The 26,170-nt window shown below is 49.1% G+C and overlaps 1 protein-coding gene across 6 annotated transcripts in view; it reads left to right on the top strand.

Annotated features, from left to right (window-relative positions):
* Positions 1–26,170, top strand: part of Ak8 (adenylate kinase 8) — a 97,402-nt gene that overhangs the window by 41,394 nt on the left and 29,838 nt on the right. For 5 of the 6 annotated variants that reach the window (XM_090330866.1, XM_090330868.1, XM_090330865.1 and 2 more), the window contains exons 10-11: positions 4,261–4,350; positions 20,455–20,596. In XM_090330866.1, coding sequence (XP_090186992.1) covers positions 4,261–4,350; positions 20,455–20,596 — 232 coding nt within the window. Of the gene's footprint in view, positions 1–4,260; positions 4,351–20,454; positions 20,597–20,995; positions 21,069–26,170 lie in introns of all 6 variants that reach the window. The other variant, XM_090330871.1, reaches the window with a different exon arrangement.

Raw genomic sequence — 26,170 nt, 5'->3', positions numbered from 1 at the left:
CCCAGGCAGAGAGGTCTACAAGGGCCCTCTCAGCCCATCGCTGGGCACAGTGGTATGCACCTGTTATCTCAGCAACAATGGGCTCTATCTAAAAGTCGGCAGGTGGAGATTCTGGCACATGCCTGGGCAGAAAGGAAGCAAGACCCGTCCCCAAAATAACACATGAAAAAGGAGTGGGAGCGTGGCCCGGCAGCGTCACACCAGCAAAGGGAAGGCAGTTGGCTCCAGACCCGAAAGGCGACCATGCTGTCCTTCCAGGCGTGGAGTTTTAGGAGGGAGGAGGCTGTTACAGTGTTGTTCTCTTGGGCATTGTGGGATTGTAAGCCATTCTTTCCTAATGCGGTCAGTCGAGTTTCATTTTCTTCTATCCACCGCTTCAGCCATACCCTATTTCATTACTACTGCACTTGAAAATAACTTCTTAATTTCCCTGCTGTTTTTTTTTCAGGTGGGTACCTAAATATTTAAAAGTATGTTATATATTATCAAATATTTCTTCAAATATTGTACTAATTTTAATTTCTTTTGTGGGCAAAAATATATACTATGTGATGTTTCATTTCTATTTATTTTATTTTTGTTGGTCATGAGGCTTGAACTCTTGGCCTGAGAGCTGTCCCTGAGCTCTTCAGCTCAAGGCTAGCACTGTATCACTTGAGCCACAGTGCCACTTCCCATTTTCTGCTGTGGAGATAAGAGTCTCAAGGACTTTAGTGCCAGAGCTGGCTTTGAACTGTGATCTGCAGATCTCAGCCTCCTGAGTAGCTAGGATTACAGGCGCGATCCACTGGTGCTCAGCTCCCTGACTCGTTTTTATTTTTGTTTTCTTTTGCCAGTTCTGGGCTTGAGTTCAGGGCCTGAGCACTGTCCTTGGACTTTCTCAAGGCTAGAGCTCTACCACTTGAGCCACAGCACCACTTCCGGCTTTTTTTCTATGTATGTGGCACCAAGGAATCGAACCCTGGTCTTTGTGCATGCTAGGCAAGGACTCTACCACTAGGCCAAACTCCCGACCCCATGACTCATTTTTAAAATGTGTCTTGGAGTTGGATTTTGCCACTTAAAAATCTAGCTTGGCATTCTCTGCCTTTTAGTTGAAATATTTCATCCATTTCCCTGTAGTAGAATCTTACATTGTAAGGTACATACTGCCATTTGGGGGGATTTTGTTTTCTGTATATGCTGTTGGCTCTTGGCTTTTTCCCTTGTGCCATCTTTTGGATTAGTCAACTAAACTTTAGTATATTACTTCCTTATTGACCTTTTAGGTATAGCTCTTTGGTTTATTTTGTTAGTGGTGCATCTTTATTTACTTTTCACAGTTCTTTTTTAATATCCCTTTTCATGTATAAGACATTTACATAGTATATTTCTTCTTATCTTTCTTCTGTCATTTGTGTTGTTGTTCTGCATTTAATTTCGACATACATTTTAAAAGTTACAGTATACCATATAGAGTATATAGCCTATCATAGATTTTTATGACCATGTAGTTATGTTTATATCTCCAAGACCATGTCCATAACCTTGGGTACCCAAATATTGAGTCCTCGCTCTTGCACTGTTTGGATCTAATATCCACTTGTCAAGGATCCCATGCGTCTTTTGTTCCTTTGGTGTTTCCCAGCGAATGCCATTATTCTATCTTGTCAATTGGCTATGTAGAGTTCCACTGTGTGTAGTTTCCATCACTTGGCTGTTGTGAGTAGTCATGCCCTCCGCCCTTTAAGACAGTCTTTTTTTCCTTGTACTAGCCTCTGACTAACACCTTCCTACTTCACTTCTTGGTGAAATGGGATATTGCTAGCTTTCTACCTGGGATGGCTTTAAATTGCAATCTTCTCAGTTTCCACCTTCTGAGAGACTGGGATCACAGACCCTGCCCATCCTGTCATTTGCCTGCCTGCCTTCCTTCCTTCCTCCCTTCCTCCCTTCCTCCCTTCCTCCCTCCCTCCCTCCCTCCTCCATCCCTCTCTCCCTCCCTCCCTTCCTTCCTTCCCTCCTTCCTTCCCTCCTTCCTTCCCTCCTTCCCCCTCCTCTTCCTCTGCCCCTCCCCATCCTCTTCCCTCTCTTCATTCCTTCATTTATTTCTTTTTTGTCTGAGACTGGGTCTTGACGTCAGTACCAGACACTTGTCTTCATTCATTGCCTGGCACTCTACCATCTGAACCATGACTCCAATCCCCATTTGTCTTTTAAATAAGTTAAACATAGGTAGGAGGACTTTTCTATGTCCCTCATATCTCAGCACTCTTCGTTCATTGGCTTCGATCCAGGCTTCTATCCGGTATCATTTCCTAAAGAATTTCCTTAACATTTCTTTAAGTCAAAGTCTGTTGGTGACAAAACCTCTCAGCTTTCATATATCTGAACTATCATTACTTTGCCTTCACTTTTTGAAGGCTTTTGCTGCATATAGAAATCTGTGTTGGCAGCTTTTTTCTCTTAGCACTTTAAAGGTGTCATCTGTTGTGTTCTGGTTTGTCTTCTGATGAGAGCTCAGAGGTGATTTTGTTTTTCGTTGTCACCCGTCTATGTGAAGCATCATTTCTCCCCCTCTGTCTCTTTAGTAGTTTCTCCTTCTCTCCAGCTTTTAGCAATTTGACTACAGTGTATAGCACTGCAGCTTTTTTTTTTTGGGTGGAGAGGGTTATAGAACTGGGATTTGGGGCCAGGAGTTTGGCCTAGTGGTTAAAGTGCTTGCCTAGCATGCATGAAGACCCGGGTTCGATTCCTCGGTACCACATACATAGAAAAAAGCCGGAAGTGGTGCTGAGGCTCAAGTGGTAGAGCTCTAGCCTTGAGAAAGTCCAAGGACAGTGCTCAGGCCCTGAGCTCAAGCCCAGGGCTGGCAAAAAAAAAAACAAAAAACTGGGATTTGAACTCAGGGTCTTTTACTTGGTAGGCAGGTGCCCTAATCAAGCCTTGCCTCCAGAGCCCTTGTGGCTTACTTTTGTTGGTATTGTTCTTCTTGGGCCTTGGATATTCTTAAACATGTGAGTATTTGTCATCAGAATGGAAATTCTAGCCAGGTACTGGTGGCTCACACCTCTCATCTCAGATCTGAGGATCACAGTTCGAAGCCAGCACAGGCAGGAAAATCCATGGAATTCTTATCTCCAGTTAACCACCAAAGGCCTGATGAGGAGCTGTGGTTCAAGTAGTAAAGCACCAGCTCTGAGCACAAAAGCTTAGGGATAGCACCCAGGCCCTGAGTTCAAGTTCCAGGACCACACCAAAAAAGTTGAAATTCTGGCTGGGAATGGAAAGGAAGGGAAGAAGGGAAAGAAACAAAAAATAGGAGGAAAGGAAGAGGCCGGGAACGTGGCTTAGTGGTAGAGTGCTTGCCTAGCATTCATGAACCGCTGGGTTCAATTCCTCGATACCACATACACAGAAAAATCTGAAAGTGGCGCCATGGTTCAAGTGGTAGAGTACCAGCCTTGAGAAAGCCCAAGGACAGTATTCAGGCCTTGAGGTCAAGCACCAGGACTGTGGGTGGGGGGAAAGGAACAAAGAAAATAAGAAGAACATGAAGGTTATACAATTAACAATGCATGAAAATTCACCTTTAACTCTTCTGGCATTGGTTATTCAGGGCTTTCCTAGCCTGGAAAATCCTAGAAGATTCTGGAGAATACTAGCCTGTATTGGTTCATTCAGCCCCTCTTGGCCAGCTGCTCCTGTGTGGAGTATGGTGGAAGAGGTCACGTGGTGGTGGGAAGGCACCCCCAGGGACAGCCGGTGACCCCAGTGTCCTGCCTTGTGCACGCAGCCTGTGGCCTGGTGGTCTTTGCAGCCCCGCTGTCATCTCCGGAGCCCCTCGCCCGGCGTGGAAAGGGTGTCCATGTGAACACACTGGGACTGCAGCAGGGAAGCCCCCTCCACTCTGCTGTCAGTCCTTCCCAGCGAGCCCCGCCAGGCATAGCCGAGGCCCTGCAGGGTCTCCTTGTTGGTAATGCCCTGGTTGGTGTTCCCAGGCTGTCCATTGTTTAATGTCTTTGCCAAATGCATTCCTTCTTATTCCATGTCTTTCTGCTCCTTTTTGATGTTGCCTTTCACCTGGACACACACACACACACACACACACTCTCTCTCTCTCTCTCTCTCTCTCTCTCTCTCTCTCTCTCTCTCTCTTTAATTTTGGTTTCAGTGACCTTTTTCTCCCCCAGCGGTCAACACTGCTCTGTTGTTTTATTCCTTCATTCTTCCTTCTATTTAAAATTTAACGGGTGTCTTTTCTGTCCTCCTTTTTGATAGTCTGCTGTGGGCAGCTGCTGAAAGAAGCTGTGGCAGACAAGTCAAACTACGGCCAGCTCATCCAGCCCTACTTTGAAAAAAAGATCACAGGTAAGGCCCACTTCCTGCTAACGACCACAGTGCTGCAGGCTCTGCGTGGGCCCGATTCACACGGTACCTTCAGGTACTGTGGAGACAACTGGGAAATGGAACTGGGTGTTAGAAGCTAAGTCTCCCGGACTCATTTCTTAGGGAGACTGCTCAGCACCAACGCCTGGTCTCAGGAGCAAAGTGTGTGGTGGTGGTGGTGGTGTTGTCACTATGGAAGCTTTTCTCCTACCTGAAAACATTTGCTATCCAGAGCCAGGGCAGCCACCACAGCCTGGAGTAAAATGCAAACATCAACTACTACAGGGGTTGGGAGTTTGGCCTAGTGGTTAAAGTGCTTGCCTAGCATGCTCGAAGACCCGGGTTCAATTCCTTGGTACCATATACATAGAAAAAAGCCGGAAACGGTGTTGAGGCTCAAGTGGTAGAGCTCTAGCCTTGAGAAAGTCCAAGGACAGTGCTCAGGCCCTGAGCTCAAGCCCAGGACTGGAAAAAATAAATAAAAAAATAAATATCAACTACTATAAAGTCAGAGTGCTGGGACAGCTATGAGGCTGGATGGGAAGCAGAACCCTGAAATCTCTCCAGATCCCCGCCGTCTCCGGAAACATGCTCAGATCTCACCCCAGGACGGGCGCCTAGGCGCTCATTCTAGCCTGGCTTCCTGAGGCCATGTGGCTGTCAGTGCCCAGGCTCCTCTAGACCTTCGGTATCTGCCCCAGTGACATGCTCCTTTCACTCACCTACAACCTCCTCCTCTGCACCCAGGGCTGGCGTTCTGTACCCTCATGCACGCTCAGTGACCGTATCTGGTGTGGGCGTGTGCTGACTGCCAAGAAGGTGGGCCCAGGGCGGTAGCCACCAACTGTATGGTGTGGACATGCAGCGCCACATTTGGCCACTTTCTGGGTGGAGTGCGTTTGGGAGGAATCGTGCAGGCAGTCGCTGCTCACTCTAACCCCCGGCGGAAAGTGCTTGCTGGCAGACATGACCAGCCCGGCTCCTCCAAACCCTCACAAGACACCCCAAGTGAGGTTCGAGTGAGGTAGAGGGGGTTCGTGAGCCACAACGGCTGGTGCAGGGCAGGACGCGCCGACTGCGCGTGTGCAGCACAAGGTGAAGGCAACATGAAATCCACCGCGTCCTGCGGCTTCTCTGTCTGGTTCACACGCTGGTCCTGTGCCACCTCTGTCCCTTCTCAAAGGCCTGGGCTTCTTTATCTCTGCTAAGACAGAGACAGGAATCCTGGTGGCCAGGCCGGAATGTGCACTGGCCTGACTGCCCACAGACAGCTGCTGCTGTTCAAAAGCAGCTGAAGACTGGAATCCCAGCAGCTTGGAAGTAGAGATTAAAGGATGGCGGTTGGAAACCAGCCTGGGCATAAAAGTTCAACCAATGGCTGGGCACAGTGGCATGTGCCGTCACCCCAGCTACATGGAAGGACCATGGCTGAGCATGGCGTCCAAGCAGCAAAAGGAAGCATAAATAAGGGGATCATAGTCCAGGCCAACATCGGCATAAAGGCAAGATAGCTGACCTTGAAAATAACCAGTGAAGAAAGGTACTGGCAGAGTGGCTCCGTGGAGAGCACCTGTCTAGCTAGCTTGAGGCCCTGAAGGTACTGCTTTTTATGGGGTCCTAGAGCACAGGGCCTCCTGGTCTTCCTCGGCTCTTACAGCTGGGTGTGAGATACAGATCACGGTTCCTTGTGCTGATAATGGGGCCTGACCTCAGGGCCACCCTGTGCCCTTGATTGGTTTTTCCATGCTAGGCTTGCACTCTACCACTAGAGCTACTCCTCCACTTCCAGTTGTTTTGCTGATTAATTAGAGATAAGAGTTTCAGGACCTTTTCTGCCCAGGCTCATTCTAACTGCTCTCCTCAAATCTCAGCTTTCTGAGTAACTAGCATTGGGAGCCTCCAGTGCCTGGTTGAGCACCGTATTTTTTTAAATTTTTTACTCATTCAGACCATATCTGAGGGATAAGTGGGAACAATGGTTATTTCCTTTCATACAGATGAATGAACTGCCGTGAGCCCAAGCTCATTAACTTGTACCACTCCCCTCTGCTCTTACTACCCCCCCCTCCCTGTCACCAAAACCAAACCCAGAAGTCCCTCCGGTCGAGGACCCAGATGAGAGATTTTGTTTGGGTTTAGTTTGGGGGTTTGGTGACTACAAAGGCCTCTATGCACATGTTTTCCAGTTTTCTTCAAAGTTAGACCTGAATAGCTTTCCTCTTCAGTGTTTTGTGCTGTTTTTTTCCTTCTACAGCTTTATGTTTATTTAGATTATGTAGCTCTATACTTTTGTTCTTCCTACAAAATTAAAAACACAACAACAACCAATATCATATCTTCCTAACAGAAGCAATAAATTCTGCCATCTCGCTAATCCTGATCTGGCAGGGATAACAGGAATGCATTTACATTCATAACCACTGGCCGGGTTTCATTAGCGGGCTGGGGAGATGCTGCCAGAAAAACCACAGCACTCAGCTCACAGAGGAGGAGCACGGGCACCGCCCAGGCCTGGCAGAGCCATTTCCCACCAGCTGAAGCAGGAAGAACACAGACATGATTGTCCACAGAGCTCAGTTTGGAAGGGGAGCTGGGACTGCACGGGGAGATGGCACAGTCAACCCACAGCCTGGTGAGGCTACCCAGCTTCCCACCTGGGGCACTGGTGGGCTCGGTGACACAGGCATGTCACCAGCTCAGGTGTGGGGACCCGTGAAGGGGAAGACCTAGGAACAGCAGGTGTGTGCACTGCCTGGCACCAGCAGAGGGAGATGCCCTGGGATCAGAGGCAGCAGCTAGGCTTCCAAGGCCAGGCTAGGGAAAGCCAACAAATGCCACACCCTGGTACTGGGGACAGGGAAATGGGCCCCGACCCTGGCCCTAAAGAGCCCTGGCTGAGCCGTAGCTGCAGATGGAGGCCTTCGTATCCATCCTCGCTCAGAAGGTCTCTCCAGGTACTCAGGGACAGGGGGTCTTCCTCCTAGTCTCATTTCTGATTCCTGTATGTGTCCAGGGCCAGCTGGCATCCTGGCAGGAGAGCGCCAGCCCTGCCACCTCTCCATAGTGTTCACACTGGACATCCAAACCCTCTGAGGCTGGGCGCAGAGGGCTGCACTGACAGAGAGGCCTCTGGCACCTCTGAGCTGGCATGTGTCACCTCCACGTGCACACTTCCCCACTGGGCACTGTCCTTCCTGCTTCAGCGACCGGCCTCCGGGTCCCCAGGGCCTTGGAGCCCCCACCGCTCTGTGGCTGCTGGGGAGTCCTGCCCCCACCCCCACCCCCTGCAGTCCAGATGTCCTCCTTCCCCACGGAGCCACCGCCTCTGCAGAGTTCTGTCCCCGCCGTGACCTCTACCAGCTCCATTATGTTCTGGTGGTTTCCTCCTCACAGGTGCTGCCAACACCTCCTTTTTTGAGTCGGCAACAAAATTAACAAGTGTGCCGTGTTCTGGGCAAAGGCCCCCAGGGCCCCATATTAGCTCCGCTTCCATCTCTTGCTCCCAGGCTCTGGGTGACAGCGCCATGGACAGAGGACAGGCAGAGGTTTAGTCTGTGCTCTGGTCTGACCTCCTAGACTCATTCTGACTTAGCTGCAGTGAACAGAACAAATTTATTCCCCAGGGCTGTGTGCACTAAAGCCATCGGGGTTTGGCCCTACAGCCGTCACTGCGCCTTCATGCCTAGCAAGTTTTGGTCTCTTTTACCTGGATGAGAAGTGCGTCAAAACAAGTCTGGGCTTTTGGAAAAACAAGTTCTCAGCCATTTCTGTAGCTCTTAAAATGAGATTGTCGCCACTGAAGGTCCCCACAGCTTGATTTCCAAACTCAAGTACGTGAGCTACCAGGATTCCCAGTGGCTGCCATTCCTACAGGATGTCCTGGGCCCCTTCTCCCGCACCGGCCGGTGGCACCATTGCATTCCCATCCAGGGTATCTCATGGGATTCCCGAGCCCCAGAGGTTCCCCTGGAGAGTAGCCACCACACTTTTGCCCTTGGAGTATCTGCCTTTGCACTTTTCACACAACACAAAGCCGGGATCTTGCTGACCTTGTTTCACTGTTCCAACTCCATTGAAAAAGAAATCTGCTGTATATTGAGATTGTGGTCTAATTTGTGAAATGCCACTCTCTCTTCCATGTGGGAGGGCGCTCTCTCTCTCTCTCTCTCTCTCTCTCTCTCTCTCTCTCTCTCTCTCTCTCTCTTTCTTCCCCCTCCCTCTTCTCTCCCTCCTCCCCGCTCCCTCCCTTTCTCTCTTTATTTTTTCGGTTGGTCATGGGGCTTGAACTCAAGGCCTGGGCACTGTCTCTGGTCCTTTTTATTCAAAGCTAGCATAGATCTACTTCTGGTTGTCTGGTGGTTCACTGGAGATGAGTCTCATGGATTTTTCCTGCCCAGGCTGACTTTGAGTGCCTCCTGAGTATCTAAGCTCTCATTTCTGAATGTCACTTGGGGTTTACTGGATTGTCTTGGTTTCTGTCCCTGTCGATGACCATCCCAAGGTGTCTGCAGTAGGCTCAGAAATTGTCCCGCCAGGACCCTGTCAGCCACAGGCTGTGGTGTGTCCCCACAGTAGGGTTTTGTGGTGGGCTCTAGCTTTTCCGTCTCTCTTCCAGGGTGGGAGGCCACCCTGGCAGCCCTGTGCAATGGGTCTCAGTCAGGACGTATTTTGGTCCTAACTCACCTGCTTGCTAACCGCACAGTTAACCAGGTTCCCCCTAAGATGTGTGTGTGTGTGTGTGTGTGTGTGTACGCGCGTGCGTAAGATGTCCTGCATTCGGACACACGCCAGACATGTGCTTGCCGTAGGTGAGAACACAGCTATTTAATTGGTGTGATAACTTCCCAAAAGCAGAGGAGATAACTCGGGAGACAGATCATTATGGAGTGTTGCCTGTGTCTCCTCCCACACAGCTCTCCTTGCTAAGTGTCTCTGTCTGGAGAAGGTCCCCAACGGCCTAATAGAACCTGAGCAGAGGTGGCAGATGCAAGACTCGCTGACACACTCTGGTAATGAGTCTTCACCCTAGCAAAACCAGCCGGGGAGACACAAACCCGCCATGCCAGCCCCAAATTGAGCTGATTATGAGTGATTTTGAGAACCGTCTGTGGGCCCAGATCCCAGGTGGCCTGGATCAGAGCCCAGCACAAGTGCTTTATTTTTATTTTTAAAGGGGGAATTAATATTCTCATCACTAAATGCACACTAAAGATTCGACAATAGACCGGCTTTTCTCTTTTGTTAAAAACTTGCAAAGAGTTGCTGAGTTGAAAGACCACGTAAACCTCCATCTGAGGAGGTAAGCGGCTGGGATTTCTTGTTTTGAGCAGTGCAGCCTGGGCGAGCTGTGAGCCAAGGAGACCCTAGGGGGCTTCTGCCTGCTTACTACCAGCAAGCCTTCCATGCCGTGTGTTTGTACTAGCTGAAGATGGTGTGTGCCTTTCTAAATAATTTACCGATTGATTAATAGACTCACAGGGGTATAATTAGTGGAGGGAGAGACAGTGGGCACAGTAACCAGTACAGTGCTTGGGGGAACAGGAGCCTTTTTTTTTTTAACGGAAACTTTCTGGGGTGCTGGGCGTTTGAAGCTAAGTTGGGCAGAGCTCAGTGCCTCTTCCCTTTTGAAGTGGAAATAGGACAGTTTGAATCCGTCGAGTTTAATTTTTCACAAGCTTTAGGGGCCCCGCAGAGCAACTCCCTTTTTATTATTGAAAAAACTCTACATTTTTCTTTCATTTTTCTCTTCACACACGCACGCGTGTACACACACACACACACACACACACACACACACACACACGCAGTCCAAGCAGTAAGTCATGAACACATTAATTTACCTTTCTATTCAGGGTGAGTTTTCCTCGCCTGCCTTCCCCAGGTGTGTCCCCCAGTGTCCCCAGCCAGAGGCCTCACTGCAGGGGCGCCGAGAGGTCGGCTAACAGCTAACCCCCCTATAATGTATGCATCTGTGAGGACCCTCACCTCTAGCTGACAATGCTTTTGAAGTAGCTTCTTTTTTCAAGTCAAACTTTTGACTTATCCACTGGGACTGCTACAAAGATTCCTTATGGAAAGTAGGTAGGAGTGTTTTTCAGCCGGAGAGAGAGCCTCTGCCAGCCGGGCCTGCCAAATAGGGCAGTGGGGGTGAGGGAGCTGCCTGCAGTCAGGAGTCCCCAGGGCCTCTGTAGTGATGGGGAGTCAGTGGGTAACCTCTCTTCATCAACAGGTTTGTATGCGAGTCCCTCTCCCTCTTCCTTTTTTCTTTTCCATCTAGACTTCTGTTGTGAAAGTGCCCTCTTGGTACATGATCAAGATGTCTGCCGGTGGGGTGAAGACTGATGCAGACTGTGATGAAGCTGCTCAGTGGCTAACACGGTGGAGAAACTGAGGCATTTAGGGATTCTGGACCCATTCTCTCCACCAAGAATCTGTGTAGCAGGAGCAGGGGTGAGGCAGCTTGTGTGGTGCATTGTTGCGGTTTGTTTTGCTTTGCTTTGTTTTTTTTTGTGTCTGGATTAGGGCCTTAAACTCAGGGCCTCATGTTGTCGCTTTGCTTTGCTGCTCAAGGCCGGTGCTCTACTATTTCAGCCATCACTCCACTCCTTCCTTTCTTCCTTTCCTTTTCTTTTCTTTTTGTCCACGTGGGGCTTGAAGTCAGGGCCTGGTCACTGTCCCTGAGCTTTTTCATTCAAGGCTAGCACTCTACCAGTTTAAGCCACAGTGCTACTTCCAGTTTCCTGGTGGTTCATTGAAGATACGAATCTCATGGCCTTTCCTGTCTAAGATGACAGGCACGAGCCCCTGGCATCCAGCTTGCTTCTGACTGTTTGCTAGTTAATCTGAGATAGGAGTCTTTCAGGTTTGTCTATCCAGTTGGCTTGCAACCGTGACTCTCAGATCTTAGGCTCCTGAGTAGCGAGGATCACAGGCGTGGGCCACGGCCCCTGGCTGGCGTGGTTTCTTTCCACCACAGAAAAGCCCTGGATTTTCCTGTGGACAAAAAGTTCCATTTCCTGGACATCCGGCTAAAACCCAGACATTTGTGGAAAGTCCACGGAGAGCCCGCAGTGCGAGGATCCTCCTGCTCTGCCCGGAGCTTCCAGAAGTGTGTCCCCTCCAGGGCAGCCACCGTGGCCTCCGAGAAGAGCAAAACCTCCAGCGCACTGAGCTGTGAAATCGTGTTGGACAGGCCAGACCCCTGAGGCCAGCCCTGCTTTTCCAGTAGGAGTCAGCTAGCTAGGAGTCTCCTGGCAGAGCTGTCTGGGCAGCCCGGGCAGGGTCAGAGTGGCATGAAGCCTTCGCAGGCCCTGAGCCGGTGCTGCTGGGGTCCCCTGCCCTCCACGAATGTCCTCACTTGACAAGGAATGACACGGTTTCTTTCTCTAAGGACAAAGTGAGCCCTGCAGGAGCTTGTCACCTACAGTTGGTGTCCAGGTTTCTCTGTGTAAACAGACCAAGCACAGAGGAAGGGAAGCCTGTAGCTCTGCGCCTGTCTATACAGCTCTGGGGGACAAGGGGCAGTGAGGGCGGTGGAGACCACGGACCCTGGGCTGAGAGAAAGGACTGGGCTGCGGGATGTACGGGATGGAGGTGCTGGCACCCAGGGCTGGGAGGACTTCCTCCCTGACCTTGGCTCTGCCATTCTGCCTGCTGGTCATGGCATGAAGGTAAGCAAGACCTCGTCTGAGTTCCTCTGTACCCGAACCTCCCATTTGCTGGTGCTCAGTGCTGGCTGACAGCCCTGCAGGTGGGTGGAGCAACACTGGTCTGGGGTCCAGAACATGGCCTGGGGGTCCAGGAGCTCACTAATGTGTGCCCACTAGGGAGTGGGCAGGTGGCAGCTGACTACTCTGGAGGGCTGAACCTTCAGGAAGGGCTCCTCTAGCATCCAGGGCCCAGAAATGACCACTGCCACCCATGCTTCTGAGTGCATGGTACTCCTCTAGTGTTGAAGGGACAAGGAAGAGACAAGGCGGGTGCTGTGCGCCGCCTGAAGGGTTTCTGGAGAGGTAGGCAGCCGAGGACCTGGCTGTGCCATGACCCAGCCCTGTGACCTTAGCCGCCATCCACCTTCTCAGGGCTCTAGCTCCCTCTGTAAGGCGAGGTTTCAGAGTGGGTACAGTGAAGCGTCCCAGTTTGAAAAATAGGGTGTTATTTCATAGAATTGTTATGAGTATGTGGATTAATATGTGTACTTAAATAAGCACTTGGGCCAGAGCCAGGCTCACGGTCCACATTGTAGCGTACATTCTATTCTGTAAACTCCCCATGGCTCCTCCTCCATTTCAGAGCACCAGGCCTGCTCGCCCTGGCTGCCAGCTCCCTCTCCACAGATGTCCTTGCTGCTGGTGAGCCATGGGAGAAATAACTTCTCCTGTCCCACTCATTTGAGTGAAAGGAGAAGAGCTCCTTCAACTCCCATAGGTCGTGCGCAGTGCTTTAATGTTGGGTATTTAATACGTTACACTTTAAGGCGCTCAAGCACACACACACACACACACACACACACACACACACACACACACACACTGACACTGTTACCTGGCCTGTAAATTTAGAGCCTCACCACTTGAGCCATACCTGTGGTCCAGCTTTTGCTGATGATTTGGAGATAGTCTCACAAACTTTTCTCCCCAGGCTATCTTCAACTGCTGATTCTCAGATCTCAGCTTCCTATGTAGCTAGCTAATAGGCCTGAGCCGCTGGAGCCAGCTTGAGTGCTCTTGACTCAGGTGACACACTGGGATGTCCACGGAAGTGTGGGCATGCCACTGCTGTGGGGATCCCTCCAGGTTCCTTTCCCTCCTGTTCACGTAGTCAAGGCAAGAAGAGCTCTGGAAGAGGTGAGGACTGCATGGGACCCTCTAGTCAGTCAGAACTCCAGAGGAAAGCTGGGCACAGTAGCTCACACCTATAATCCCCACTAATCCTAGTGCCAGCCTGGCACAAAAGGACCTGAGTGTCTCATCTCCAGTTAACCTCTAGGAAATGGGAAGTGGGGCTTGGCTCCAGGGTAGGGTGGTAGCCTTGAGCTGAAGAGCTCAGGGACAGCACCCAGGCCCAGAGTTCAAGCCCCATGACCCACCAAAAAAAAAAAAAAACTCCAGGGGAAAACATTGTTCTTTCCTGGCACTGTTGCCTTTCTGGTAGTTTCAGTGTTGTTAATACACAATATAAGTGTTAGAATACAGACTTTCATATCCTAATACACACATCTGTTTAATCTTGCCTAGCAAGACAGGTTTCCTGGGCAAGTGACCTCAGTTTACCAAGGAGCCAACCAGATCCAGTGAGCTTCTGCCCTGCATGCTTGGCAGGGCCACAAGTGTTTGCAGAGCTTTCAGGGTTCACTTGGGTGCCAGAACCAAAACCAACCAGCAGGTGGCACTACACAACAAACAAACAGCCTTAGTACAGCGGCTCTGGCCGGGGGACTGGATCCCTGTTCCAGTGGTGGGGAGGGCTTGCAGGCCTCTGCTCCAGGAGTCAGCATCATCAGAGAGTGAGCGTGAGCGTCTCCCAGAAATCCTTCATTTAGCTTCTTGGATTCCAGTGATATGTGGCATTCCCTCCCAAGCTTCCAGCATACTGGGGAGGAGATGGGGACGAGGGTTGTGATGGCGAGTCCTTTTTCTTGTGAGCATTAGAATGGAAATTAAAACAAAAACCAAACTACTTCTGTCTTCTAAGCTCCCCTGACTTAACTTACTTCCTGGGGCCCTGGGGCCCTTTCATGGTCAATAGGACCTGGAACCCAGGAGCCCCAGGGCTGGGCTGGGGTGCTGAGAACAGGAATGCTTTTCAGCCACCAAGGAGTTACCTGAAGAGAATGTTAGGAGGTTGTGGAGCAGGGGCGGCCAGCTGGGGTTTGGAGGGGGTAGATGGACTGCCTGGTGTGTGTGTGGTGTGTGAGCAGGCTGCTGGAGAAGATGTGATGGGATAAGGGCTGAGTTCCTTCCCATTTGCCCCCGGCAGTGTCTGCTAACCAACCAGACCTGGGGACCTTTTACCTCCAGACACCTGTGGAGGGAGCCAGAGCCATAGCCATCTCTCACTTTTCTAAACCAACTCCAGCAACCTTAGGGTCCCTCTCCACCCAGCCAGGCTCCCAGGCTGGGATACAGTGACAGGCAGAAAGGCCAGAAAGGCTGCAGGGGTCTTGCTGGTGTGTGGACTGCAGACAGCAGCTGGTATGACCTGGGCCGGGCTTGGGAGTGGGGGTAGCTCCAGTTTCCAGGGCAAAGTGATAGCAGCGTGGGTGGCACCTCCTGCTGCCCTCAGCCCCACTCAGCAGAGTCTGAGCTAAAGATAATAATCTATCCATGGCCTGCTCCTGTCTGAAGTCTGGAGTTGATGGGAGGGAGCTGGATGTGAGGCTAGGGTCTCTTACCAGAAATCTGTCTTCAAGACAGGACAGGAGTGGTGGCCTGGGCTCTGGAGCAGTGTGGGCCTGGAAACATCACATGAGAGCCCCATTGAGCCCCCTCTCGAGCCCACCCTAGCCACAGGGGTCCATGGACTGAGGTCAACCTCGGGATCCACAGAGGGTCTTGAAGGCAGGGAGAAAAGCAAACTTGTAAAACCATCAATAATGGTATACTCACATCTTGCACTTTTCTAAACCCAGGGCTGACAGGACACCCTAGAGTGGTTGCCCTTGGCAGTTACTTGCAGGCAGGAAGAGATGTTAACTGTCACTTTGGGAAATCAAGCCCCAGGCATCTGGCTTAATGGTGGGAGACTTTATCCTGGCCTGGCCTCTCTGAAAGGAGCAGGGAGGATAATGGACACATTATCCAGGGACTTTAAACTCCTGGCAGAAGGGACAGTGCAGTCCTCCCCTAAGAACAGGATGAGTGGGGGGCAATGACCTGCAGAAAAGAAACCACAAAGAAGGAGAGGAGAGGAGAGGGAAAGGGAGAGGGAGATGGAGGAAGGAAAAGAAAGACTCCGTTCAGGCTGGTTTGGTCTTCAGGGTTCCCCTCTCCCCCATGGGCCCTGCTCACTGTCACTGCCCTAGGGACCCTGCCCAGGAAGGTGGGTGGCCTCAGAGGCAGCCATGTCCCAGTTCCATTCACCCTAGCCCAAATGGAGGAGCCAGGCAGTCTCCCTGGAGGAGACTTGCTGCAGGGAGGGGCATCTCTCGCTTCAGCCACACTGCCCCTTTGAGGATCTGTGGATTTTCCTTCTCCTGTGGCATGCCCTCCTCCAAGTGGTTGCCTTTTAAAAACACCTTTTTGGCAGAAGGCTTTAAACATGCATGAAAAGAGGAGGAACTCTTTGGGGATCTGTTAGCAGTACAGTGAGTTGTGGTCACTCCTCTGCACCTGGACGCAGCCTGAGGTACCACACTCACAAACCCACACGTCTGCCTTGGGAGCTCGGGTGGGTTCCTGTGGAGGGATGGGGAGGGAGCTGCTGCTGGTGCTGCTGCAGAAAGTCCCCTGCCACTGGGGGCACCAAAGAAGTCCAGGGCTTGGGTGACCACTTCAGGGTCAACCAACCAGATGGCTCTTGCCTTCCAGGATTGTGCTGAACTCTCTATCTCCTTATCACTCTCAGTGCAGGGACCCTGAACTCCATGAACAGAGATTGCCTCTGATTTCTAGGCATCCATTACCTGGCCTCTCCTCTCTCAGTGTGTATTTAGACAAATATATACATAGATCCATATTTTAACAGATATTGTTTATATAAACATACATGTTTAAATTTTAGCTTATTATACAAGAAATCTGTATCATATTTCTCCCATTCTGATATAGAGCTCTTCAAAAGTTAAGGTAAATAAAAAATAGATGCATATACATATATGTGTACGTATACCACTTTGAGCCACAGCCACCACTTGCAAGATGTGTATATATATATATATATATATTTTTTTTTTTGCCAGTCCTGGGCTTGAACTCAGGGCCTGAGCACTGTCCTTGGACTTTCTCAAGGCTAGAGCTCTACCGTTTGAGCCTCAGCTCCACTTCCTGCTTTTTTTCTATGTATGTGGTACTGAGGAACCGAACCTGGCTCATCATGCATGCTAGGCAAGCACTTTAACCAGTAGGCCAAACTCCTGGCCTCGGTAAATATGTTTATAAAGGGTGCATAGTATTTCATAGTATGGAGGAGCCATTTTTTGTTTAAAATCCTTCTACTCGTAGACACAGCACATCTGCCCAGCTGTCCCTGTTGGAAACAACCCTGAGAGGGCCGTCTGTGTCCCCATGTGCCCTCTGCATGTTTTCATTCTGGGGCAGACTGGGAGATACCCTCCAGGAATCTTGGTCAACTGGAAGGAGGAGCGGGAGAAGAAGCCTTTGTGTTTCTGTCTATCTTCAGAGTTCTCCCTGGCTGCTGTAGTGTCCTGTACTGGTTATAAGTAGCTCGGGTCAGGGGTGCCGGTCCAGGGTCCCTGGGCAGTGCGACAAAGGGACCATGGTCCTGTCCAGCTCAGCACGAGTGGACTGGATGACCTTGATTGAATATATCACCTATGACCCAGACCTTCCAAGCCATCTTTCTTGTGCTGTCTGTAGGGATTGAACTTGAGTCTGGAGGTGGTCATGAAGGCGCTGAGGTGATGTAATACAGGTGAGGAGTGATGACTCCAGGCCTTTCGTTTGTAGGCAGCACTTGATCCATGTCCCTAGCCCTTTTTGATGTCATTTAAAAAAATAGAGTCCATGCCAGTACTAGGCCTTGAACTCAGAGCCTAGGTGCTGTCTTCTAGTTCCTCCCTCTCTCTCTCTCTCTCTCTCTCTCTCTCTCTCTCTCTCTCTCTCTCTCTCTCTCTCTCTCTCTCTCTCTCTCTCTCCTCTCCCTCTCCCTCTCCCTCTCCCTCTCCCTCTCCCTCTCCCTCTCCCTCTCCCTCTCCCTCTCTCAGCTAGTGTTCTACCACTTGACCCACACCTCCATTTCTGACTTTTTGGTGGCGAATTGGGGATAAGAGTTCCACACACTTTACTTCACGGCCTGGCTTCAAACCATGATCCTTGCATCTCCGCCTCCTGAGTAGCTGGGATGGCATCTGGCTAGAGCACAGTGTTGAAGCTCCACCAGCCTGACCACCTCCTTTCCCACTTGCCTCGGCCCTGGGACGGCAGGCAGGTGCACGGCAGCACACCGTGCTTTGTTGATTGATACGAGGTTTCTGGAACATTTCTTTTTTGCCCCAGCTGGCCTCTTTCTCTCCATCTCAGTCTCTTGGGTGGCTAGGATTACAGGTGTGAGCCACTGTGCTCAGTATTGCAGTGACATTTGAGAAGGGACGTCTCCTATTTATTCCATATCTACTGTGTGCGGGCAGGGTGCTAGGCTTGGGAAAATTTAGAACAGGCCCTTTGTCCACAGGGGCTCCACTGACCCCTGTGAGATCTGGACTTCACGCATAGAATTACCTGCGGTGTTGGTTACAAATGAGGACCAGAGCACCGGTGAACAGGGGTGGGGGTCAGGGACCTGTGGAGCAGGCCTGGCCAGTGCTGCTGTGAGGAAGGGGACAAGAGCAGGGTAGGGAAGGCTGGGGACTTCTCCAAGGAGGAAGGGAGCTCCAGATCACCTGCAGGCCCTCCTGGCCCTGTGGGGAGGAGGGAAGACAGCCGCTGCCCACTTGTCAATCATGCTGACACTGGGGTGTGCATGCTCTGGTGCGCTCTCTCTGTCTCTCTCTGTCTCTCTCTGTCTGTCTCTCTCTCTCTGTCTCTCTGTCTCTGTCTCTCTCCCTCCCCCAACCCCCTCTTTCTCTCTGTCTCTGTCTGTCTGTCTCTGTCTGTCTGTCTCTCTCTGTCTCTGTCTCTGTCTCTGTCTCCATCTCTCTCTCTCTCACACACACACACATTTGGCCAGTCCTGAGGCTTGCATTCTGGGTCTGACTGCTGTCCCTGAGCTCCCTCTCTAGGCTAGTGCTCTACCATTTGAGCCACAGCACCACTTCTAGCTTTTCCTGTGACTAATCGGAGTAAGAGTGTCATGGATTTCCCTGCCCTGAGTGGCTCTGAACTGTGACCCTCAGATCTCAGCCTTCTATGTAGCTGGGATGAGCCACCAGCTTCTTGCTTCCAGGGTTCTCTTAAAGCAGAATCCTTTCTCTGGTCTCTCTCTCTCTCATGACTGGGAATAAAGGTGGGGGAGGTGGAAAGACAGCCCCCCATCCTTGTGCTACTAGGGATCAAATTCATGGCTGGTATATGCTAGGCAAGAGTTCTACCCACCACTGCCGTTTCCAGCCCACCTGCTTGCTTGATCGTGCTCTTTCTCTATTTTTTTTTTTTTGCAGGTGTTGGTATTTGAACTCAGCCTTGAGCTTGAGCTCACACGGTTTGCTTGTTAGCTAGTGCTCTATTACATAAGCCACATGCCAGCTCTGGAAACTCACGGACTTTTCTGTGTGAGCTGAACTGGAGCTCAGCATCCTGAATAGCCTAGATTAGCAGAAGTAGTCTGTCACTTGGCCTTTTATTTATGGTTTTAATTTTGAAATAGTCTATGTTACTAAGTTGACCAGGCTGGCATGTACCTTCAAATCCTCTTATCTTCGCCTCCCAAGTAGTTAAGACTACAGGCATGTACCACCACATTTAGCTAAGAAGACCAAATTCCAGGAGATGAGTGCTTCTTTGGAAAGCAGAGCAGAACAGAGTGAACCTGCTGGGCGGGCCTGCTCAAGTCTCACTCCTGCAGCCTGGGTCCCGAAGGCCCCAGACTCCTGCATTGGGTCACTTGCTTAGAGCATGTCGGTTGGTAGGAGGAAGCTTCTAGAGAAACTTCCAAACATACAATGGCTGTACCTTTAGCAGAGCAGCCACACTTGGGCCACGTTCACAGCAAACAGTGGTAACATTTACCCAGTATTCCTGGGAAAATGAGTGCAAAGAGCAGGAAATGCAGAGCAAATTGCCAGAACGCACTACATTAGCAACATGGGCCGTTTAATGATTCTGGAAAGGGAGGTATGAATTTCAGGAAAATGTCAATTGCAGCAATGTAAACAAGAGGCTTGGAAATGTCTCTCTTCTGTGGGGCTTGTTCGGTCTCTCCTTGTAAGTAGAGCTGTAATTCTTGAGACCGCCTGGATCCTAGGATCAAGGAGGGGTGACTGGGAGCCAGGAGGGAAAGGAGTGAGCCCAGAGAAGCCAGTGAACCGATTCCATCCCAGAGAACTGAAACTTTAGCAGGGGCTCAGCTTCTCTGGAATTGGTTTGCAGCCCAAACTGGAGCTTTTACAGAATGCGGTGACTCACTATGTCTTTCCCCCAGATTCCTGGGTTGGAACCCAGCCCCATAGGTGCAGGGGGATCACTCCTGGGGAAGTGAATCACTTGTAAGGGTACAGCTCCCCCCGCGGGGTGAATGCCCTTATAACACTGACCCCAGCAGGGCCCAGGTGGCTCGTGCCTGTAATCCTAGCTACTCAGGAAGCTGAGATCTGAGGGTTGCAGCTCGAAGGCAGCCTGGACAAGAAAGACTGTGAAACTCATACCTCCAAGTAACTACCAAAAGAGCAGAAATGAAGCTGTAGTTCAAATCAATAGAGTTCGAGCCTTGATCACCAAAGCTCAGGGACAGCACCCAAGCCATGAGTTCAAGCCCTAGACTAGGCACAAAATAAAATAAAAAAGTGACCAGAGACCCCCTTCCTTGCCTTTTATCATGTGAGGGCCAATAAGAAGGCACTGTCTATAAGCCAGAAAAGCTGGCTCTACCAAACACTGACTGCGCCTTGATCTTAGATCTCCGGAACTGTGCAAAATGAGTTTCTGTGGTTCCTAAGGTATTCCTTTTATGACATTTTGTTACAGCCCCCAGATCAGATGAAGACAGGGGGCATAAACTGACTACGTGTCCCTGGAGAGAGGGAGCAAGCCTGCTTCCGCTGGGAGCGATGTCAGGGTTGGGGAAGGTCACCACACTTCCAGCTCTGCCAGCCGCTGTCTTCCACTGACCAGAATGTGGCGATCAGGGAGCCCCACCTTGTCTCCTGGCTGGTTCCACGCACTCCACTTAGGTCCATTCTCAGCAGCTGTGTCTTTGGTTCTAGGAGGTAAGAAAGCCTCCAGACCAGCAGGCTCTCACTGCCCTTCCTCTCAGTCCCAGACAGTATCGTCATAAAGGTTCTGGTCAGCCGCCTGCAGAAGCAGGACTGCGTTCAGAAAGGATGGGTGCTGCATGACTTTCCTCGAGACCTGGACCAGGCCTTCCTGCTGCGATCCTCCGGCTTCAGTCCCAACAGGTGAGTTGCCACACCTGGCCCGCAAGGGCTCCTCTGACTTTCTCCACTGGGCAGCTTCTTGCTGGCAGGAGAAGAGCCGTGCAGTGGCCCTGAACTATAGGAATGAGATAGCACCTAGCACCGTGGCTTTGTGAACTACAGGGCAGGCCTGGGTCCATTCGCAACTCACAAGACAACAATTACTACCAAGCCAGTCTTAGAGAAACTGAGCAAATCAACCATTATTTTCTCCTTTCTATTTCAACCATTCCTCTTGCTTTGTATTTAATCCTTTGATGTGCTTGGTATTTATTTCGACGTGGTTGATATTGATATGACTCTTCTTTTCCCTCTGTTGGTTAACACTTGTCTCCAAACTGGACTCTGAATATTGTTTTTTGTTGGCATTTTGTTTTGCAGTACTAAGGATCTGAACTCAGGGCTTGGGTTTGCTAGACTGTCGTGATACAGAAAGACCACATCTCCAGCCTGGGTTTGTTTTTGTTTTTATTTTATTATCATTATTTCTTTTTCTTGTGTGGGCCATGGGGCTTGAACTCAGCCTGGGCACTGTCCCTCAGCTCAAGGCTACCACCCTACCCTTGAGCCAAGCCCTACTTCTCTTTTGGAGATAAGAGTCTCAGGTCCTTTTGTGCCTAGACTGGCTTTGAACCTGGATCCTCAGATCTCAGCCTCCTGAGTGGCCAGGATGACAGGTGTCAGTCACCACACGCGACTCCAGCCCTGCTCTCAACTGATCACATTCAGAGTAGAGGCTGGCTTCCCGCCCATGTGTGTGTCACAACCAGGGCCCGCCCACAGTAGGATTCCTGATGTCACCAGCTCCCCTCCCTCCCCCGTGGCTCCTCTGTCACTGCCCCTCCCGGGGATTTTATGAACTTCACTGCCTAGACTGGCCTCCAACCTTGAATCTTTCTGGTCCCAAATAGCGTAAGCTGACTACAAATATAATGGACTGTTCTGTCCTTCCTCTGTGGTTTTGAATGTGAGGTAGTGAGAGAGGAAATGAGGACCTCCCAAAGCAAAGACCATCTAGAGAGTCCACAGTGGCAGCCACCGAGAGCTTCTGCTCAGGGAGCCCCACCTGGAGGCTGTTGGCTTGGCCAGATGTGAGGCCACCTGGGAGTGGGGTACCCCAAGGGCCCGGCTAGAGGACACACTTGGCTGTCATTGTCCTGCCGTGGAATACTGCAAACTGAGGGAGCTGTCAGTTACTCATCAAATCCGGCCTTTGGGCTAATTTCCATAAACTGTGGTTGGCTTGCTAGGCTGCTGCAGGCTGTGGGTTCAAGTCCTATTGCAATGCATGGTCTGGGGCCACTGTCCACTTGTATGTCCAGGTCCTTACTATAGATGGACCTATTTGTGAACTTATGCTGTGTTTTGGGAATGTAATGCTGAAGCAGAATATGCCATTTAACTACTGTGGTTTTGTTGTGTTTCAATAAGCAAAGCAAGAAGAAGCTTTGTCTGTTTCACCTATTTTATCATTCCAAATAGGCACTATAAAAAACTATTCTGTTGTGTGTGGGGGAAAGCAGGTGTGGGACCCGTAATGGAAACTGACTCGCCAGCACCTGACCAGCACCTGACCCTTCTCCACTTAGAGCTGTGCCAGGTCTCCAGCCCATGGAACGTGGGAGACAATGAAAGCTCACAGTGTTTTTAAGCAGCCAAGCTTATGGCCAAATGATATGACAGCATCGGGGCTTTAACTCAGGACCTGGGCACTGTCCTTGAGTCTTTGTGCTCTAGGCTAGCGCTCTCTACCACTTGAGCCACAGCGCCACTTCCTCAGCTACATTCAGGTTTTTATTTAGTTTTTTTTTTTAATTTTACATCCATAGGTATAGATGTAAATGACACAGGTGGGTCTATGTATTAAACAGGTGAGTTTATACATTTTTGTGCTTCAGGCTTTAGTTCAGTGATGTGACGATCATTTCAGGGTGTCATTCTCCCCTCCTCATTTGAAAGAGTTCTTAGAACTTTGGCAGTTTTATTCCTCAGAGCTGGCACTTGGGAACAATTGCTTGTCAACAACTTGATTGATTTTGCTCATAGTGTCTGGTCTATTTTAATTTCTTCCTTTTCTTGTGCAATTGGTATTTCTCCTAGAAAATTGTCCCTGTCCCCTGGGTCTTTAACTGCCTCGGCATAGTTTTGCATACCTCATGAGGCACTCCAATTTCTTCCGTATTTTGTGGTTATTTCCTTTTTATTATTGCTAATTTTATGTATTTGGGTTTTCTTCCTTTTTGAAGATCAGTTTTAACTGGTAGCCAGACTTTTTAATGAGATTTCTTTGTTTTGTTTTGTTGCCCAAGAAGCTTCAAATAATTGATTTATTTATCCATTCTATAGTTTTGTCTGTATTCTGTTTTCATTAACTTTAGTTCTTTTCTTGATTAATGACATCTTTTGTGGTGGGTTTATTTTGTTGTTTTTTTTCCCTCAAGTATGAGTAAAATGCACAATTCATTTACTTTCTGTGCTTGGTTCTTTGATTGAGGCTTTGAGTTGTCCTTTCTGTATAACCTTAGCCATATTTCATATTTTTCAAGTATTATGTTTTCTTTGTGTATGTGTAGGTGTGCTGATACCGGGATTCAGGGTCAGGGAAATGTCTCTGAATGTTTTTGCTCAAGGATAGTACTCTACTGCTTGAGCTCCACTTTTGACTTTTTGCTAGTTAATTTAAGAGTCTCATGGACTTTCCTGCCTAGGCTAGCTTTGAACTGCAACCCTTATATTACCACAGCCTCCCAAGTAGCTAGGATTACAAGTATGAGGCACCAGTAACCAGCTAATATTTTCATGATGTATGTGTGTGTGTGTGTGTGTGCGTGTGTGTGTGTGTGCGTGTGTGTGTGCATGCATACATGTGTAATTGTCCCGGGACTTGAACTCAAGACCTGAACCCTGTCTCATGAGCTTTCTGCTTAGGGCTAGTCTCTACCACTTGAGCCAGTGTTCCACCTTTGGTTTCTGTAGGGTGTAGTTTCCTGGAGATAAAGAGTCTCAGAGAGTTTCTAGCTGAGTTGGGCTACAAACCTCAATCCTCCTATCTTAGCCTCCTGAGTAACTAGGGATACAAGCAGGAGCTGCCAATACTCAGCTTTAGTGTTTTCTTTTTAAAATTTTTATCTTTTTTTGCCTATCCTGGGGCTTGAACTCAGGGCCTGAGCACTGTCCTTTTCTCAAGGCTAGAGCTTCTACCACTTGAGTCACAGCACCACTTCAGGCTTTTTCTATGTATGTGGTACCAAGGAATCGAACGCGGGTCTTCGTGCATGCTAAGCAAGGACTCTTACTCTTGGCCTTAAAATTTTTAATATTTTCATTTTTAAAGTATTCTGCACGTGTAGTTTAGTTTTCTTACACTTGAAAGTTGGTCAAGTGAGTTTGAAAATTCATTGGCATTTTGGTATTTTAACTTTGAGCATTCACTTTACATTTTAGTACAGAGACTGGAAAATTTGTTTAAGTACAACCCCTAACTTGAATTTTTTATTCTGTGAATATTTGAATAGGTATTTGATAACAATATGTGTTTTTAATTTAAATTCACATAATTAAATATGTTGGGGAAAACGGTTAATTTATCATTTAGATCTCCCATTTCCTTCTCACTCTGAAGCTGTTGTTTGCTGAGGGTAGTAGCAACCTGTCAAGAGCTCAACAATTGGTTACTTTGCCATGAATAACATATTTTTACTTGGTGTGTATCTTTGAGCTTTGTTTTATATGTTCTGGCACTATGTTATTTAGCGCATAAAGGGTCATGTTGGAGAATGCGCAGTGTGAAGTGTAGTCTTGATGGAAATGATGTGCTGGATGGACAGCTGGTTGTCTATTTCTAAATTCATCCTGCCTGTCTCCCTCCTTGGTGTCGAAACCTTAGTTTTCAGAGGAGCACATTCATGTGTGGAAAAAGGAGATTCCATCCCCAGTCTTATTTTTTATCTTTATTTTTAAATTGTTATGATAAAGATGATGCACAGAGGCATTTCCAGCACATATATATATATATACACATACATACATATATATACATATATGCCAGTCCTTGGGCTTGAACTCAGAGCCTGGGCACTGTCCTTGGGCTTTCTCAAGGCTAGCGCTCTACCCTTAAGCCACAGCACCACTCTCAGCATTTTCTGTGTATGTGATATTGAGGAATGAAACCCAGGGCTTCATGCAGTCAACCACTAGGCCACACTCCCAGCCCATTTCCAATATTCTGAATAGCTATATGGAACCACACTTGTAAGTTCTGGCCAGTGATCTATAAACAGACCATTGTTTAAGACTGTTAACTCAGATGGAAAGACTGCTCCTTGTTTGCCTTTCTTTTCATAGTTCATAGACATCTTGCCTTCTCACTTGCCTATTATTCTTTATTACCTAATTGTCCATTATTCCTACGACCTCTCAGAGAAATTTTTACAAAGTCTGTCATGTAACCAACCTATCAGTCCCAGATCTATTTATTTATTTTTTTTGGTGATTCCCAGTATTCTTCTGATTGCACTGGTTTATCTGCAGGCCTCCTGACTGAATGTTCGGCTTTCCTACTTCGCTAGAATGGAGAGAATTCCCTTTCCTTTGTAGAGTTTGAGTGTCTGCTCCCTCGCCACACATTTTCTTCTTTGTGTTCCCTGGACTGGACATAGCATGTCCTCCAGTGGCCTCTGAAGTCTAAAGATGGTCTGGCAGCTGCTCATGTTGGCTCAGCAGCTGGCAGCTGTTAGTTACCCCCGGTCTCCCTCTTCCCTCTTGCCCTTCCTCCTTCTTGGTTTTCTGCCGTGTTTTGATTGAACACACCCATTCACTTACTGTGAGGTGAACGTTTTAAGACCCTGAACGTCTGAAAGTATCCTTATTCTTGTGTTTAAAAAAAATCTGGTTGGATAGTTTGATTAGATGAAGAATAACAAGTTGGAAATAATTTTCCTTAGAAGTTTGAATCTCCATTGTTCTGTTAAGTCCAGTGCTAAGCTGCAATCTGATTCCTGAACTCTTGATGCTGGAATACACTCTCTCTCTCTCTCTCTCTCTCTCTCTCTCTCTCTCTCTCTCTGAAGTTAATTTTTATTTGGTTTCATCTACTTGTCTGGGAGGTATGTACAACTTTCTCTCCAACCTTATTTTGCTTTTTGTTTTGTTTTATTTGCCAGTCCTGGGGCTCGAACTCAGGGCTTGGGCACTGTCTTTGGACACTTTTTGTTCAAGGTTAGTGCTCTGACACTTGAGCCACATCACCACTTCTGGCTTTTTCTATGTATATGGTACTGGGGAATTAAATCCAGGGCTTCATGCATACTAGGCAAGCACTCTACCACTAGGCTATACACCCAGCCCCGTATTTTACTTTTGTAAGTTTAAGTGCTCGTCTCTCCCTCTCTCTCTCTCTCTCCCTCCCTCTCTCTCCCTCCCTCTCTCTCCCTCCCTCCCCTCTCTCTCTCTGTCTCCCTTTTGTCCAAGACTGGGACTTGAACTCTATATCTGACACTGTGGCTCATTGGCTTAGCATTCTGCCATCTATCTCTGGAGAGTCAGCTATTTCTTTTC

The sequence above is a fragment of the Megascapheus bottae genome, chromosome 3 (genome assembly GCF_031878675.1).
Source record: "Megascapheus bottae isolate mThoBot1 chromosome 3, mThoBot2.hap1, whole genome shotgun sequence".
NCBI lineage: Eukaryota > Metazoa > Chordata > Mammalia > Rodentia > Geomyidae > Megascapheus > Megascapheus bottae.
Note: the sequence above shows the minus strand (reverse complement) of the source record. Positions and strands in the feature narration are given on the sequence as shown.